This window comes from Mustela putorius, unplaced genomic scaffold (assembly GCF_011764305.1).
Source record: "Mustela putorius furo isolate JIRA1106 unplaced genomic scaffold, ASM1176430v1.1 tig00003909_pilon_pilon_pilon, whole genome shotgun sequence".
In the NCBI taxonomy this organism is placed as follows: Eukaryota; Metazoa; Chordata; class Mammalia; order Carnivora; family Mustelidae; genus Mustela; species Mustela putorius.
The window spans coordinates 9,768,641-9,786,055 of NW_025422057.1; the positions used below are offsets into that span (position 1 = coordinate 9,768,641).

Genomic DNA, 17,415 nt, shown 5'->3' on the forward strand with positions numbered 1-17,415 from the left:
ATGACATCCTTGGGGGCAGGCCCATCTGAGGTGCTGGGCAGAGCACAACCCCAGCTCACCTCACAGGGGTTCCTCGTGCGGTAGGGAAGGTAGACCAGAAAGCCGTGATCTGAGTAGGCCGAAGTCAGAAGAGCATGTTGTCCTGTGGGTGTGCGGGGAGAGAGGGTGTTGGCTCTTCTGGAGGCGACGGATATCAGAGGTCAGGAAGGGATCCTGGGCTGAGTTTGAAGGAAGGATGTCTCAGGAAGAGAAATGGAGTCTCTACATCATTTACCCTGGAAAGGGAGGCCTTGAGGAACGTAGCATGTGAGGAAGGCATAAGAAATTTGACTGTGACATTCTTTGATGCGTATGGAAAACATGAGTCGGTGTATTAGTTACCTATTACTGTGTAACAAATTCCCCCAAGGCACAGTCGCTTTAAACAACATATTATCTCACAGTTTCCAGGTGTGGCTTAGTTGGGCCTTCCACGGGGATGTCTCTCATAGTACTAAGATTTCAGTTTTGTCTGGAGTCTCATTTGTGGGGTCGGTTGGGGGGAAGGACCTGCTCCCGGTCTCATGCCCGTGGTTGTCGGACTCACTTCTTTGTAGGCTGTTGGGCTGAGGGCTTCAGTTCCTCGCTGGCTGTGGGCTGGAGGCTATCCTCAGTTGCTTGTCCCATGGGCCTCTTTATGTGGTAGCTGTCACCCCTCCGGGAGGGGAGACCAGAAGAGGTAGCACTTAAAGAAGGCAGGAGTCCCAGCCTTTGGTAACCTAATGGAAGTGACCTCCAAGCACTTTGGCTGTTTTCTGTTATTCAGCAGATCATTAGGGAGGAGATGAATTCCCCAAGGTCACGGACATCGGGAGACCTGGGATCAGCCGGAGCCGGCTGAGCAGCCTGCAGGGGGGCGCTCTCGCGCGGACCCCGGGTTCCAAAGAACCAGGTCAAAGAGGATTTCTTGGTGGATGGACTTTCCTGCTATAGATGTGTCCACAGCACTGATGACACGTGAGAGGGCATGTGAGCCCTCACCTCAGCGCTGCTGTGGTTCAGGGGCCTCCTCTCCACCAAAACGTACCCTAGAGCCCTTTTCTGAAATACTCTACCCAGTTCTCATCTTTATTATTATTATTATTATTTTTTAAAGATTTTATTTATTTATTTGACAGACAGAGATCACAAGTAGGCAGACAGGCAGGCAGAGAAAAGAGGAAGCAGGCTCCCCACTAAGTAGAGAGCCTGATGTGGGGCTCGATCCCAGGACTCTGGGATCACGACCTGGGCCGAAGGCAGAGGCTTTAACCCACTGAGCCACCCAGACGCCCCCGGTTCTCATCTTTAAAAGGGTTGTTTTCTTCTTCTAAAATGGCTGACTTGGGGCGCCTACCTCTGCCTTCGGCTCGGGTCATGATCTCGGGGTCCTGGGATCGAGCCCCACATCGGGCTCTCTGCTCGGCAGGGAGCCTGCTTCCTCCTCTCTGCCTGTGTCTCTGCCTACTTGTGATCTCTGTCTGTCAAATAAATAAATTAAAAAAAAATGGCTGACTTCTGTTCTACCATTTAAAAACATTCAGAAGCCAAAACCCAGAGGGCAACGGGGAAAGCCAGGAGTAAATTTCTAAGCGCAGACATGGGGCAGTTGGCGTGTGTGACAGGTGTGAGGTACGTTTGCTGCCAGGTGGGTGCCTCGGACGCTGTGGAAAGAGACACACGTGGCCCTTCTTCCACGACTCCTTGTTGGTGGGAGCAGGAGGCAGGAGGCTGCTTTGTCTCTTTGCTCTGAGATTGGTGCTTACCCCAGGTTAAGGAGGTCGGCTGGCTTTCTTTGTAAAAGACGGTAAGACCCGAGATTTACAGGTGGTTGCTGCTTGGAAAGGAGGACTTAAAACCACTCCAGTTGTGGCCCTAGGGATGGTTCTAACCACCAGATGCTTCTCGGGAACATAATCGATGTCTTTCCGATGATTTCATTTCAATACAACCGGAGTGTCAGAGCGGTGGTCAGAATCCTGGCCGTTAACAAGTTTCCTCACTTAAGTCAGCCTTGGAAAAAAGTAGAAAGAATTGATGAGCCTCCAGAAACTCCTGGTCTTAAAATAAATAGGACCAACATCATTAGTAAGGAGCTTTTTGCAAATCTGAATTAGTGATTATAAATGCGCTTAAAGACTAAGGGCGCCTGATGAGGAAATGCTGCTTGATTTTCAGCAGGTGCAGTTCAGTGTAAATTACCGAGGGCCGCATTCTGCTAACTGGAGAGCGCCCCGGTTCCAAAAGCAAAGTGGGGGACCTTGCGTAGGGGACCTTTCTTTTGCCTGTGCGCGCGGAGGCACAGATGACCAAAGGATTTTTGTTGTTTTGAGCTGGAACCATTTCTGGAGTGAAAGAGAATGGGAATTTGAGTGCAGGGGAACGAAAATATGAAGTATATTTTGCTATAGGCGTGCCTGGCTGGGCGTGTCGGCACGGCGTGTAACTCTTGATCTTGGGGGTGTGAGTTCTAGTCTCATACTGAGTGTAGAGATTAATGAAAAAAGAGGATCTGAAAAAAAGATAAAGTGAATTTTGTTATAAAAAAAAGGGCAAAGAAGGGAGAGTATTGTACCTTTGGGACGTGGTTTGCTAGCTGATGGTGATGAGTGCGTGTTTCTGGTCCTGTTGGGACTCTCTCCGGAGAAGAGTCTGTGGCCGTGCCTGGGTATCCTGGGGTATGGCAGGGGTGTCACTCTGTCAAAAACGAAGGTGGTCTACCTGGATTTAGTAAGGAGTTTTCACAGCAGTTGTGGTGCTGGACATTGATTTGGGGGAGACCGTTTTAGCTCAGGAATTCCTTCCAGCCAGCCCCAGGGGCTTCTGGGACTTGAAAGGAAAAGAGATCTCTCATCTCCTGGGAAGACATAGTTACCTACAGCATAAGCCTTGCTAATTATGTGTGAGGCTCACCCCAGGCCCCAGGTCATGAAGTCCTGGGGGGGGGGGTCACAGATTCCGACAGCCCCACGTCTACCACGAGTCCAAGCACTCTGGCTGGTGCAGGCCTTCTCAGGGCCCTGAAAAGGGCAGAGTCAGGAGCATGGTTGCTACGGATGGGTTTTCTTTCTTACCTGCAGAGACTTTTAAAAGAATTCTTCAACATTTGGCATGAGGGAACCCTCCACCCCCAAAGCAGAGATCCGCGTGGATAGCCTGATGTCCAAATGTCCCTCTCCGACTCCCATCCCTTTGCTACTTTATTTAACGAAGATGCAAAGTGTCAAGTTTTCCAAGATGTATTTTTCCAGAAAGCAAGACTTGAAAGTTTCCGCAAACAAATGTCTGTTATTTCTGTGATTTTTTTTTTTTTTCCCCCTTCATAAATCTCATTCCATAAACCATGGTTGCTCTGTCTGCCTCGCTCAGCTGTCGGTTTAGCTCTTTCTACCTGTTTATGGATCAGGCATTTTGGCCCTTGTCCACTGTGTTCTAGCTTGTTTTGAAATGGTGGCCAGTGAAGGGAGAAGGAAAAAAACCCAAAACAAAATCAAAGAGACTTATGAAATGGGACAGAAAGCTCATTTTAATTAAAATGACCAACAAAGCCCTTCGGTATTCTGTGGGTCGGTCTTACTTACCAAAGAACTCATGCTGAGCCTTCCTTAGGTGATTTAAGAGTCATGTTACTGTTTTTCTTAGTATGTGGGCACAGGCTGGGTGGATGTTATTATTTATGGTGATAAAGGTTGACTTGAAGCGTAACTGCATCTCCCTAATTGTCCTCACGCCTGGGGTTTTTCATCAGTCTTGCCTGCGGGCAAGTTGTTGAAACTCTTCTTTTAGGTCATCTGTCCTTAAAATGGAGTTTGGGTGTATAGTCTTGAACATCTGATTCCTTCCAAAAACAATAGCACAGATTTTTTTTTTTTTTTTTTTAGAACGAGGTTACCTATAAGGCTAGATATTTCAAAGGGCTCTGAACAGTAATTACAATTTAATGCAGAAAAGCAAGAAGATTGAGGTAATTAGTAGACCACCTCAGTTCCTGACTCATTCCTAGGTAATGACTCAGGCATAGAGGGGAAGAGTATTCTTAAAAACTGCCTTTCATGCCACTTAATAACTGCCTAAGAACCAAGAGAGATCACAGGATCCAGCCCTCCCTCAATCTGGGCCTGGGACTGGCACAAGAGGGCGTGGCTTCAGGCCTCCTGAGGGTGAGAACGCCCGCGGACCCCAGGCAGGGTGAAGTGTCCCCGGATCTGGACTGTCCGTTTCCTTGTATGTTTCAGGTCCAAGAAAACCTGAGGAAAAATCTGTTTTCTCATAATACCGACTAAACTGGTGGTTTTGCTGGGTAGGTTCACTTTCCAGGTTGCTTAGCTGTCCTGTTAGCGATGTTTGATTAAAATGTTATGCCTAATCCCAAAGTACGTTTCTTGGGAAAAATCACGACTAATGTCCTTATGTTTATATTTATATTTGGTTGAGCTCTTTCTCAGCCCAGGCATTGCAGCGTTCAGCCCAGATCGGGCCATCTGGGATGAGGAAGCAGGTGTAGGTCAGCCAACCTGTGTCGTGACTGCGCTGGGCACCTCCCGCCCGCCATGACGCCGAGTCCCCTGCACCACCTGAAGAGGGGGACGCTGTTATTTTGCCCCCTTTACAGATGACACTTGTCATGGGGCTCTTGGCGAAGCTGCCGTATTTGAACCTAGGTAGTTTTCGTCCAAGGTTCGTGCTCTTCCTAAACGGCTTTCTTCAAAGGGGGTTCCATGTCTTTATAAAAAACACTGTGATGACTTGGAAACATGGAGGTAGTAGAGGCATCCCAGGAAGAGGTAAGTATCAGTCGGCCCAGGGTATACTGTTGAGAACAAAGTTGGCCGTATGATCCATGACCAGTGTGGGATTTTTCAAATTGTGGTAAAATATACAGAATATAACATATGTCATTTATTTTTCCTCACTGTGTATCTGTTAAGCAATAATTTTCCTGTCCTCTTCCCCCTCCTCCCACGCCCTGGTAACCTCCAGTCTTTCTATTTCTGAATTTGCCTGTTGCAGGCATTTCGTGTAAGTGGAATCACAGGATAATTGTCCTTCTTCCTGGGTGCAGGTGTGCTGTAGCAAGAATCAGACCTTTATGGCTTTTTAGGGCTGGATACTATTCCATTATGTGGATTGGGCCCATTTTGTGTAGCTGCTCATCTGTCGATGGGCCCTTGGGATGTTTCCACCTTTTGGCTCTTGTGCATGAAACAGCTTTGAACATGCATGAGCAAGTATTTAAGTCCTTGCTTGCGGCTCCTTAGGGCATATACCTGGCAGTGCGATTGCTGGGTCATCTGATGGTTCTTCATTCGGCTTTTTGCGGAAGGTCATGAGATTTTTAAAAAAGAGTGAAATTCAGAAGGCAGTGATCCTGCTGGCAGTCTGCCCCCAGAGCACCTTTCTGAGCCCCTTCGGGCATCTGAGGACGGCTTTCCATGTTGTAACCCTCTCCTCCCTGCTCTGGGAGATCCACGCATCATTCACGGAGTGGAGGAAAGAGTTGTAGTTGTGCGCTAGATGGGATCAGAGCTCGCCTCGCCCTGTTCTCTGGACACCTCCTGCAAAGCAAACTTCAGGAGTTTAAGCATTAATCAGGCATTTGCCTCCACATCTGTGTGGTGATAAGCAGCAGTGAGTGCCACAGCCCTCGACAAGGGTGCGCTCTCTTTGTGCACACCTCCAGGGGTCTGGCTTAGAGACCCCAGGAACCTGCTGGAAAGTGGGGTCTGGAATGGGATTGTAAGGCTCTGTGTGTCCCAGTGGCAGCTGGGTTATGGCGTGTTGTAGGTCACGGGCTGCCTTTATGAAGGCCAGGGTTCGATGGGGTTGCTGCCTTTGTCCATAAACTAGGCCTGACACGGGTGGAAGGAAGTGCTGGGGTATTTGCCATCACACGGACACAGTATTCATTGCCTTGGCATCGAGCAAAACTTTCCATCCAGCTTCTGGATGTTTATTCTGCTTGTTATCGAACACCTAGGTGTTTGGAAATGTCCAGAATTTTTTTTTTTTTTTCTTTCTGCAATGTGGAAACCAAACATCCAGGTGACAGCCTGGGTCTTTGGCCTTTCACCTTTCCCCTGGGTGTTCTGGTATCCTAACAAACGAAATCTGCATTCCCAGTTGTCACCTGAAGATAGCTGAGGGTTTCCACATGCCTCTCGGAAGACTAAGGTAGCAGAGGAATTCTGAGAAAACCTGTCTGGGCCACCTTTGGTCTTTGTGACCAGGGGTGTGGAATGTTTGTGGAATCCACCTTTTTTGTAGTAAGAGTAAAAGAGTCCAGGCCATTAACTTCAACCTGCTTTGTTTCAGTATTGAAATGTTATTTTTACAAGTCTTCAGTGAACATAGTTTTGAAGCCTCGTGCTCTCTAATTCTGTTCCTTGGCAGATGAAAAAATCATGATGAATTCCGCAAAGATTTGGCCACAGGCAGGAATGAGGAGAAAGGGTGATGCGTGTGTCTGCTGGTGCAGGATTTCTGTTCTCCCCGGCCCTGTCGCTCAGTCTGCCAGAGGCTTACAGTCCCCGTGGTTTTGCCACAGAGCCGCTCCCGCTGAAGGGGGAGGCAGGGGGAGTAGGTTTTACTTCAGTTTTTGGGTGCCATGTCTGTGATTTCGGGTTAAATTTGAAAAGTGAAAATGAGAAAAAAGTCAGCAACATGCATAACCCCAGTACCTAATTATATATAGTGGACTGCTAACAATTTAGTACAGTTTTGTTCTGATTTTAGTTATGTTTATACAGTCGTGCTTACAGATTCAGGGTGATGCCATAGGCACCTGCAGGGCTGTGTGTGTGTGTGTGTGTGCGCGTGCGCGCGTTTGTATTTCTGTACAACGGAATCCTGAATATAAATATTTTTATCTCACCTACTCCCCCCCCCCCATTTATCAGTAACTATTCATAGTATCTTACCAGGTCTGAACGTAAGAATACCTCTTTCTTTTTAATGGCTGTGTGTTATTTTGTTGGAATGAATTAACCATCTGTTAGTTCATATAGGACAAAGTATATTTTAGTAATGATTTTATCCCCAGTGGATTGATTTTTGCCGTTACAAACGGTGCTGGAAACCTCAGTCTTTCTTGTTCATGTGCCTTGAAGTCATCCTGCTGTTTTCTGTGTAGGTCTCATTGCTAGCGGTGGAATTAACTGGGTAAAAAAAAAAAAAAAATGGATTGCTGATTTTAATAGGCCCTGCCAAATTATTGTACAGAAAGGCTTCTCTCTATGTTCCTGTTCTCAGTTTGAGCCTCTCTTGCCCTCCACCCTCGCTAAGTACTCAGTGACGTGGCTCTTCCTAATTTTTGTTAATCAGCAGGTGAATAACAGGGTCTCATTATTGTTTTAATTTGCATTTCCCTGATTGTTAATGAGGTTAAGTATCTTTTCATATGTTTATTGGGTATTTACATTCCCTCTTCTGTGAAAGCAAAGATGTGCATTCGCTCTAACTGGCAGAAGAATGATAGCGCGAAAAAGATGAGGAATATAAAAAAAAAAAACAACCCACAAAGAGGACATCTGACATTTTTGTGGGAAGGGCAGTGTCTTTAGGTTGACCCTGAATCGGGGTATGGTAGAGGAGTGCTTAGAAAAGAAACACAAAAGTCTTTGTGTCTTTGCCCCGTCATCTTGATAGAGTCACTCTCTTAGCTTGTCATTAAGCAACCACTAATTAATGGTAGGATATCCCCTAGGAGAGTGTCAAACGTTCCCACTGTTGGCAGCTTCTAAGGGCGTCCGTTTGGAAAGTGCCACAGCTCATAAAATTTGGGATTGGTGGTATGTCAAGGAATCAAATACTGGAGCAGTGGTGTAAGAAAATAAATATTAACAGCACGGCATGGGGCAGTATTGACTGAGTACCAAGGTCTCGGGAAGGGCAGAAGCACCTTGTTTGGTAAGTGGGTTTCTCATTGTGAAAGCATTTTATAAATGTTAACTTATTAATATTTGTAGTGCATCTCTAGGAAGGAAACATTTCGGGGAGCACACGCTGTCGACGAGGGGTTTTACGTGGAATGCCATTGCCCCGATGAGAGCCCGGGTCTGACCATATGCCCCGGGGTTAAACACGGCAGTGGTATGCCGGGCTGCCCATGCCAAGATTTAATGTCTTGGGCAGAGGCAGACGATGCCCTCCCTGTGCAGTTCAGGTTCAGCTCCGTTTGGAATGTACCATGTGCCAAATCTGGATCCAGGCGCAAGAAAGACATTGACAGTTTGGACGAGGTCCAGAGACAGGCACTAGTCATGATTAAGGGCTTATGGGCATGACATTTGAGCAGGGGCTCAAAGAACTGAATATTTACAGCAGGGCTGAATGCTGGATTACGTGGCTTGGTGACGTTAGGCCCTGTGGCTTCATCCCCAAGTCACCCTCTGTGTGATTAGTCCTTCAGAGCCCAGGAAAGTCCCATTTCTGATACCGCCGAGAGCTTGGGGAGAGGGAGGGTCTCTGCGTGGGCCCATCTGAAGGAGTTGGTCTCTGAGTCGCCCATGCTCTACAACACATGGCTCCACGGTGACACCCCGGGGGGCCAGGATTTCAGTAGAGAATTAGCAACCGCTTCTTCTTGGTGTTCCCTCTACACATTGCACTGAAGGCTTATCCCTCCTGATAGGAGACCTCCCCTCTTGCTTGGGTTCTCCTAGAAGCCTCCAGCCCAGCCAAGAGCAGGAGGGAGGTCTTGGTTACCAGTGGAGGGGACACACTCTCTCCACTGGGGTCTGATGCCTTCAGGTTCATTTTACCACCAGACTCTTTGCCTGTGACACTGAGAATGAGTGTTCTCTCATCAGCTCCGTGACAGGAGGTGGAAGCAGTCCAGGGTTGTGGAGGGGAGCAGTGAGAGGACAGCAGCCTGAGCAAAGGGCCTGTCTGCCCAGAACTCACTCTCCCTTCCCTGATCGTCCTTGGTGAAGAAGAGTCCAGCCCTTACCCCCGGGATCCTTACCCCCGGGATCCTTCATGGGACTGTGCGTGACGAGCAGTGCTCTCATTTTTGAGCTAGCATCGGTCACTGCTGTTTGTGACAGCGGCTCACACTCAGCCTGTGACACGACATACGTTGGGGGTAATGGGCTCCGATAACCTCTTACCTCTGTGGGTGCTGCTTTTCGAAGTGGACAGCTGCTCTGCCCTCCCGTTTTTATAATGGAGGGTTCATGAGATGAGTTTCTTTATTCTCTAGTTCCTTGACTCACTCGTGTGCTCACAGAGGCTCGGCTGGTATTATCGGTTTTTATGTGATTAAGGCAGAAAACACTTGCAGTGCTCAGGGAATCATTCAGAAGGTCAATTGAAATTCCCGAAATCATAGTTAAGACCGGTAGGGCCCAGGCTTTTAATTTATTTTTTTTTATTTTCTCCTCGCCATGTCTTTAGAGTGCCTTGTCCAAAATACTTTTACAGCATGATTTGGATTTGGAGAGAAAGGGTAGAGCCTTGCGCCTGCAAGAGAAGATCTGCATTTTGGTCTTAGTGAGGAAAAGTCATGCTTGCTTGAAAGTTTGAGTCGGTGGAAATATTTTAAAAGCAAGGTGGGAATGTCAGAGTCTAGCTTGTTTGCGTGTTGACAGAACTGGGGGTGGCAGTCCCAATACCTTATTGTCACATGTGCTGCTTATCTTTGAAAAAGTCTCAAGGAGCCTGTGAGCAGACGGATATGCAGCTTAGGTTTCCTGAGGATTCATTGCTCCCATATTTGGAATTCTGAGTGTGTCTCACAGGAATATGTAGCATCTATTCGACCACTGCCAGAGATGGGAGGGGCAGACCTGTGTTCCCAGTTGAAACTTCTGGAGGCTTCCAGACAGCCTCTGAGGGCCGTGGGAAAAGAAACTGGAAGGTTCCAGAACAATACAGAATATAGCTTGTGGGCTTCTTGAGAGATTCACCTTAGCTAAGGCCGGATGGAGTGCTCAGATCAGTGACTGGCATACCGTAAGTGCTCATTGGAGCTGGCCCTAAGTGGTCCATGGGTGCCCTGGGGCCTGAAGGTTCCTAGTGGATGAGCAACCTTTCAGCCTCTCTGCTCTGGGGCACTGGTAGGGTCGCAGGCTAAAGGGCAGGCTCCCCTGGCCATTTGGCAGCTCCTGGAGGAACCGTCAAACCATGACAGCGAGAGATCCAGTCCGCACACTTGCATATCTGAACGTGTCTGTATCCCCTTGTGAGACATTCACCTTGATGACAATATTGTTTTCGCTTGTCTCTATTCTGAATCCTTTGTATGAGGGAAATGTAAAATTCAGGGGATATTTCTCTACTTTTCTTGTCTCCCCCAACTGCTTTTTAGATCAAGAAAGCAAAGTATCTAGTATTCTGTGCTAAGCATGTTAAATAAGCACCTTTACTTTGATCTTTTCAGGTGCGAAACCAGCACTGGAGCCTTATTATGGAGAGTGTGGTCCCGTCCGACAAAGGAAATTACACCTGTGTGGTAGAGAATGAGTATGGCTCCATCAATCACACGTACCACCTCGATGTTGTTGGTGAGTTTGCTTCTCCCAAAGGGGCGGCTGTACGCCAGCTTGACTCCTGTGACATCGTGAAAGTGAGTCTTGTTTCTTTCCCATGGTTTAAGGAGAGTTGGTCCATTTCCTTCTTCCTCAACACACGCTGTCATTAGAGAAGGATTCTTTTGTCAGTTGACAGTGTTCTGTTTCCCAAGGAGCCATGCTTTATGTATTTTGTGTGATCCTCTTGGTTCCCTCGCATCTTGTGGAAAATGCGCATAGTGTGAAAGGTGCTGACATTCTGGAAGCTGAAAATGGATGAACATAGAGAATGAAAATAACATTCTGGAGAATGTTAGTGTGTTCAGGGAAGGGGCACAGATATGCTCTAAGAGAACTTTTAAAGATTTCTTTATTTGTTTTAGAGGGAGAACAAGAGCAAGTGCAGGGGGTGGGGAGGGGCAGAGGGAGAGGGAGAGGGAGAATCTTGAGCAGACTCCACACTGAGCGTGGAGCCCGACATGGGGCTCGATCCCGCGACCATGAGATCGTGACCTGAGCTGAAATCAAGAGTCGGATGTTTAACTGACTGAGCCACCCAGGAGCCCATAGACCTTTGCTCTTAAAAGAGAGGAAGCACAATCAAAAGAAGGGCTATTGTATTGTATTGTATTGTACTGTATTGTGTATTGTGTATTGTGTATTGTGTATTGAATTGCCTGCGAAAGAGTAAAGGAAAAGGTATCAGTATGACTGAGCTGCTACCTGGCTGGGGCAGGTCAGGGTCAAGGCGCCCAAGTGAAAGTCATTCGAGATTGTAGGCTCAGCGTTTGTTCCTAGAAATGATTCCTTCTGTGGAAAGGGAACTGTATATATGGGCTTCTAAATATCTAAGTGCTCAGATAGATAGGGCATTTTAATTAAATATCTTAAGATGAAGTAGCCTGATGTGCTGGAACTCAGATTTTTTCCCATCTTGCCTGTTGTGATGGGTTGTGTTGTAACTGATAAGGAAAGAGGGTTTCTCTGTCCCGTGGGAGGATTGGAGATGCCGAGGTTGGGTCTCTCTGCAGCAGGGACGGTGGCCTAAGATCTTTGGATCCTTTGTACGATCCATCTTTTTTCTGTCTTGTCGTCTACCTGGACTCGCAGGCTCACCGCCTGACCTTGAGTTCTGGCTGAGGGTCAGCTAACCAGTTCACCCTTCTCTTGCGGATTGCCAGCTTCAGCTAAGGGACTCAACTCCAGGCTCTCCCCGATGGATTTTGCCTTAAGGTGACCCTGTGTAACTCCACAGACCATGCCTACCCTTCATGTCTATGAACAGCGGCTTTCCTCCATTTTTCCTGCGCATGTGTCCCTAGTATTATTTTATGTGTGGACATTTCTTCTCCTTCAAGAAGCTATAAACTCTCTGAAGAGAGGCTCCATAGTGATTTGAATTGCCCAAAGAACCATGCAAACACCTTCCAAATCTTGATTAACCAAATTACATAGATTTTGGTTAATTGAAGTTTGAGACTAACTGCAAATTGAACAAAACCATTTTGATTTTTTATCAAGTTGCCTTAAATTAAATCCATAAGAAGATCAGTTTTCAAAAGCATGGGGTAGTATTTATTTCTGAGCATGTGTTAAAATGCAGTGAAAAAAGTATTTGTGATGCTTTATCTTCGTTATAACAATGCCAAATTTGGTAGCTTTTACATAATGTAGATCCCATGGACATTCCTAAAAGACTGAGTTTCTTTGCTCACAAGGATATCGGGGAAAGTTTCTTAGTGGGAATCACTACGCACAGATATTTTACAGATCAAACCGAAAGAAGTAACACAAACACGAGAAGAGAATGGTGAACATTTATTTTGGCATTGATGGGCCATAAATAGGTTGATTAAGCACACAACATGGGTTCACATTGGGCCTCACATCACCTGAATTTGACATGAGAGCGTTTCTATTTAAGGAAAGAAAGATTTGGGGCTAGAAATTCTTCAATACTTAATTTTGAAACAAAGTAATTGATTGTGTGAATAAGATAATCATGTAGCTGTCCCCAGGGATTCTGGCTTTGCACGGTGGCTCGCTGGGATTGGCTGGGGATCCATCCAGGAATCTGGAGTCAGCTGGGCCACCTCAGCTCCTAGCAGATTTTGGGTTGAGTTGTTATGTAAAACATTCAAAGCCCCTCACCCCACCTCTCCTTTGAGCTTTCTGGCAGCTCATCTCTGTGAAGCCCTCTGCCGTCTCTCTTACCGTGTAGGGCTGGATTTGAATTGGGCTGCTGAATAATGGAATTGTGCTGTCTAATGTTAATCCCCTGGCAATCAGTCTTGTTGAAAAGAGCGTATGATTCAGTGGTGTAATGTAGAGGGAGCATAGAGCGTATGGAGTAATGCAGAGAAAGGCCTGATTATGTCACAAATTTGGGAGGTTGCCCAGCCAGGCGTGGGCCAATAATGACACAATGCTGGTTGGGAATAGCCATTAAAGCTCAGCCCCTGATAATTTTCCAAGCCTTGAACCTTCTTTATAAATAGAAGCCAAAAGTCAGTGGAGTATAAGACATTTTCAGGAAAGATGGAGGTGTGAAATACTGTCATCTTTGCTCAAAACCCCGGTAATTGCTTTGAGAAGCACTAATAAAATAAGAATTGAGTCGGCTCGAGAGTCTCATGCAGACTTACGGGGTTGGCAGGCGGGCGTTCTGAACATCTCAGCAAGTGGCAGCAGTGGATTCAGGCTTGAACACCGATTTTCTGGTGGCCCACAGTCCGAGCGTAATACACTGCCCCGTGATAACAGGCTTCCCAGCTACAACTGCATCTCCCAGAACATCGGAGACTTCCCCCGTGAAAGTGAAGTCCTGTCCTTGCTCAAGTTCCTCGAGAGTTTATTTTTGTTGCTATGATACATAGGTTTGGGGTTCAGATACTGCGAAGCATCAAAATGGGCAAGATCTTTTTATTGAAATTCTTCCTTGGGAAGGCATTCCCATAAGCACTTTAATGTAAAAGCCGTGTAATTTAAGTGACATTCTTGTGTTCTGGAATTAAACAGCCAGCCATTGTTGTGTGCGAGGGAAATGCTCTGGTGTACGGCAGCCCTTTTAGGAGCCTCGCTTGATCCTCATTAAAATTGACACCATTACTTTTCAGCCATTTACTGGCGAGGGAAAATTAGCGCGAAGCTCCACGTCCCAGTAATTGTGACTCTCCTAAACCAGGCTCCCCTCAGAGGGCTGGCTTTGGGAGGTGGCGAGTCTTGGCCCTTGTTCATCGGTGAAATGAGGCCAAAGCCCTGGGTTCTGATGGTTCTGCCACCACGAAGCCACAACCTGGGACACATCCTGTGACCTTGGGTTTCCCGAGCGAATGGCCACAAGTCCCTTCGCCTTTCCTGAGCCCTTCTGGCCTCACTGGGGGAGTTGGAATGTTGGTATTTAGCTCATTCCTATGATGGTGGGGTCTGTCTCCTAAGGGCTGCTGTGACAAGTGAGGGCAAACTGGGATGGGTTAAGACAACGGAGGTTGATTCTGTCTCCGTTCTAGAAGCCAGATGTTTGAAGTCAGGGTGTCAGCGGGGTTGGTTCCTTCTGCAGACTCTGACGGGGCGTCTGGTTCACGCTTTTCTCCCCAGCTGCTGCTGGCCGTCCTCGGCTTGTGGACATGTCACTTCCGTCTCAGCCTCTGACATCCCACGGCTTTCCTCTCTGTGTCTCAGATCTCCCTCTGTGTGTCTCCTACAGGGAAATGTGTCACTGGATGGTCTCATCTCAAGATCCTTAATTAGAACGACCTCATTTCCAAATAGAGTCACATGCATAGGTTCCAAGGGTGAGAACATGGACTTACCTTTTTTTGGTGGTGGTGGGGGGCTACAGTTCAACCCACTACAGTTGTTATGAGGAATCTGTTTGGGTTAACAGATTAAAAAAAACAAAAACAAAAACCCAAAACACCAAATTGGCATCAGGTGGCCAGCAATAAATGCTGGTTTTCTTTTCTTTTCTTTTTTTTTTTTTTTTAAAGATTTTATTTATTTATTTGACAGACAAAGATCACAAGTAGGCAGAAAGGCAGGCAGAGAGAGAGGAGGAAGCAGGCTCCCTGCTGAGCGAAGAGCCTGATATGGGGCTCGATCCCAGGACCCCAGGATCATGACCTGAGCTGAAGGCAGAGGCTTTAACCCACTGAGCCACCCAGCACCCCAAATGCTGGTTTTCTCCCTTCAAACCTGGACTCTCTGGAGAGTTAGAAGGCATTTTATTTGTTTTTATATATATTTTTAAAAGATTATATTTAGTTGAGAGAGAGAGGGAGGACATGAGAGAGAATAGAGGGAGAGGGAGAAGCAGATTGAGTGGGGAGCCTGATGCCGGGTTCGATCCCAGGTCCCCAGGGTCATTACCTGACCCAAAGGCAAATGCTTGACCTACTGAGCTACCCAGGTGCCCCTAGAAGGCATTTTTAATAGCTTTTATTAGACTCCATCAGAAGTTTTATTAAATAAACTGAATGCCATAATGGGACCAATGGAAAGGGCCAGGGGCTGCCATTCACGTCCTGCTGGGTTTACCCCTTCGGTTAATCCAGTTGTCAGGGCCGTCCCAGGACCGACCCAGTCACAGAAGAGGATCGTGGCGTGTTTTCGAGCCTCGGGTTCCTGAGGCTGGCCTCCACCCTCACCCCTCACACACTGATAGTTGAGGAACATCAGGTTTGGGTGTTGGGGGCTGGTAAGGGATTTATTTGCCAAGGACTTAAAAAACCTCCAGAGCCCGGGGCTCCATCTGGATGTTCTGGAAACCACGATTAATGCTCTGTCCAGCACTGCACATGTAGGTCTCGGTTTTAGGTGTCCCGTGGTGTGGAGCAGCAGGGACCGCTGCAAAACTCTGAAAACCCCCACCCTGTGTTCCAAACAACAAAGTGAGAGAGAGAGAGGGAGAGAAAGAGAGAGAGAGAAAGTGTTTAATGGACTAGTTTGTCCTCCTCACTCGCAGAGACCCTTTGGCTTTGATTTATGAGCTTTTTCTCCCTTTGGGTGTCCCAATTCGGGAATCCCAGAGACCATGATATAAGGTTTGAGCTTTTCACCTGGTGGTGGGTATTTGCAGGGCAGGGTGCAGGGGAGGTTGGAAGGAGTACCTCTGAATTTACTGGGCCGGCCATGCCTTGTCCTCTATCGATCTGACTTTCTAGAGATTTGTCTTCCCCCAGGACAAGAGGTGTAGGCGCCAGACGGGGTCTCAGTGGTTGGGAGCCAGTCAGCGGGCACATATGCCTCTGGCTGGGTGGGGGTCGCTCAGGCTCCTCACCAGCCCTGACTTGCTCAGCGGCAGAGCGCAGGGGTGCTGTCGACGAGTCCTTGACATAAATCTCCTCTAAGTGGGCTCCGGACATGATGGGTCGGAGCCCGAAAGCACGAAGGAATCTGTCCTGGTGCTCACCCCCTGCCCCCCCCGGTGTGTGTTCAGGAGGAACGAAGCGTCTTTTTTATTCCAGCACTGACGGACCGATAAGCCTGGCTGCGGGGTTGACACCTGGCACCCATCCCCAGTGGGAGAAGGAGAAATTGCGTAAATTGTTTACTGCCTGGGGTAGCCTCTGTCCCGGGAAGACAAAGCCTCCAGTGTGGTCCCTGAGCAGAAGGGGGACTTGGAAAAAAGTACTATTTAGGTAAATGAAGAAGTGGTGGCCTCATTAAATAACTGGTTGGTTTCTTACTGAAACTGTCAAAAATTGGGATCGTTCCTGATCGTTCTCCTCAGGGAAGAGCCCTCTCTGTCCTCATGTCTATCCTCCTGGGGCTTCTAGACAAATCTTTTGTTTCTCTGTCTGATGAGGGGTGGCTGTTGTAGTAGGTAACGTTGAACTACAGGAAACCGTGCGTCCACAGATTTTAACGCCTTGAACGCTGGACTCTCCCGTGCAGCAGTGGCTGTCCTGTGCATTTTCCTGGCGTCCACCAGCCTCAGCCTCACAGAGCCCCTGGCAGGTCTAAACTGGAGTCATCTTGACCTAGAAGCTTCCTGGCCAGGCCTCCTCTGATTTTCCATCTTCATCTTCTTGCTGCCAGCTAATTCTTTCCTTTTCTTGGTTTGGGTTTAAGACTCGGTGTGTTTCCCCTGATGAGGGTCCCACGTGCCAGCTCTGCGGTGGTGAAATCCTGCCCGGGGGGAGATAGGAAGTCCCTTGTTGACAGCGGGTTGGGGTGCCACGCTCGGTCATAGGTCACAGCCAGTGCCTTCGTAAGTAGGCTTGTGTAGTTACCGTAGGATCCTGGAGCGTGGGCAGGGTGGAATAGGACGCGAAGTCCTGCTGCTGCTCTCTGCTGTAGCTCCTGGAGCCATTTCCCCATTTTCTTCCCAACCGATCTACTGTGTCCGCCCTCATGGGACTCCACGCCTTCTGGAAGCGACTCGAGGTTCGTGTGGGAATTACGTGGTGGGGGGGTTCACGTTCCATTTCCAGCTTGGGCAGTGCTGTGGCCTTGGAAGGCGCGGAACCTCGGAGCCTCAAGTCCCTCGTCTGTAAAGCGGGGGGCAGTGACCTTGTCCCGTTGTCCGGATGCAGGGAGAGGTGAGGTGGTGGGAGTCGGTGCTTCTAAATAATAGCACCATGTGCTTGAGGCTTAGTTACTCAAATGAGGTGGTCCCCCAGCTCTTCTTGGATGGCCAGGTTGATCCACGTGCACTCGGCACAACCCTGGGTAAAGGAGTGGCCTGTCCTCTTTCCTCCAGGACAGAGATTTCAAAACTTCCCTTTGAGCTACTGTTTAAATGAGCTTTGGGTTATTGCAGAGCGGATTTTTATACCTGTTTCACAACAGGGATTCCAGGGGGTGAAAGCCAGTCAGTAGGTAGCCCCGGCACCCCAAAGGTACTGAGCCATAAATTGGTGCTCTCCTGCAGGACCAGGACCAGCCA

General features: G+C 48.0%; 1 protein-coding gene across 16 annotated transcripts in view; it reads left to right on the plus strand.

Moving 5' to 3' along the window:
• FGFR2 (fibroblast growth factor receptor 2) overlaps positions 1–17,415 on the plus strand; it is a 103,212-nt gene that overhangs the window by 39,802 nt on the left and 45,995 nt on the right. For all 16 annotated transcript variants that reach the window (XM_004751806.3, XM_004751805.3, XM_004751807.3 and 13 more), the window contains one exon: positions 10,397–10,520. In XM_004751806.3, the coding sequence (XP_004751863.1) occupies positions 10,397–10,520 (124 nt within the window). The remainder of the gene's footprint in view (positions 1–10,396; positions 10,521–17,415) is intronic.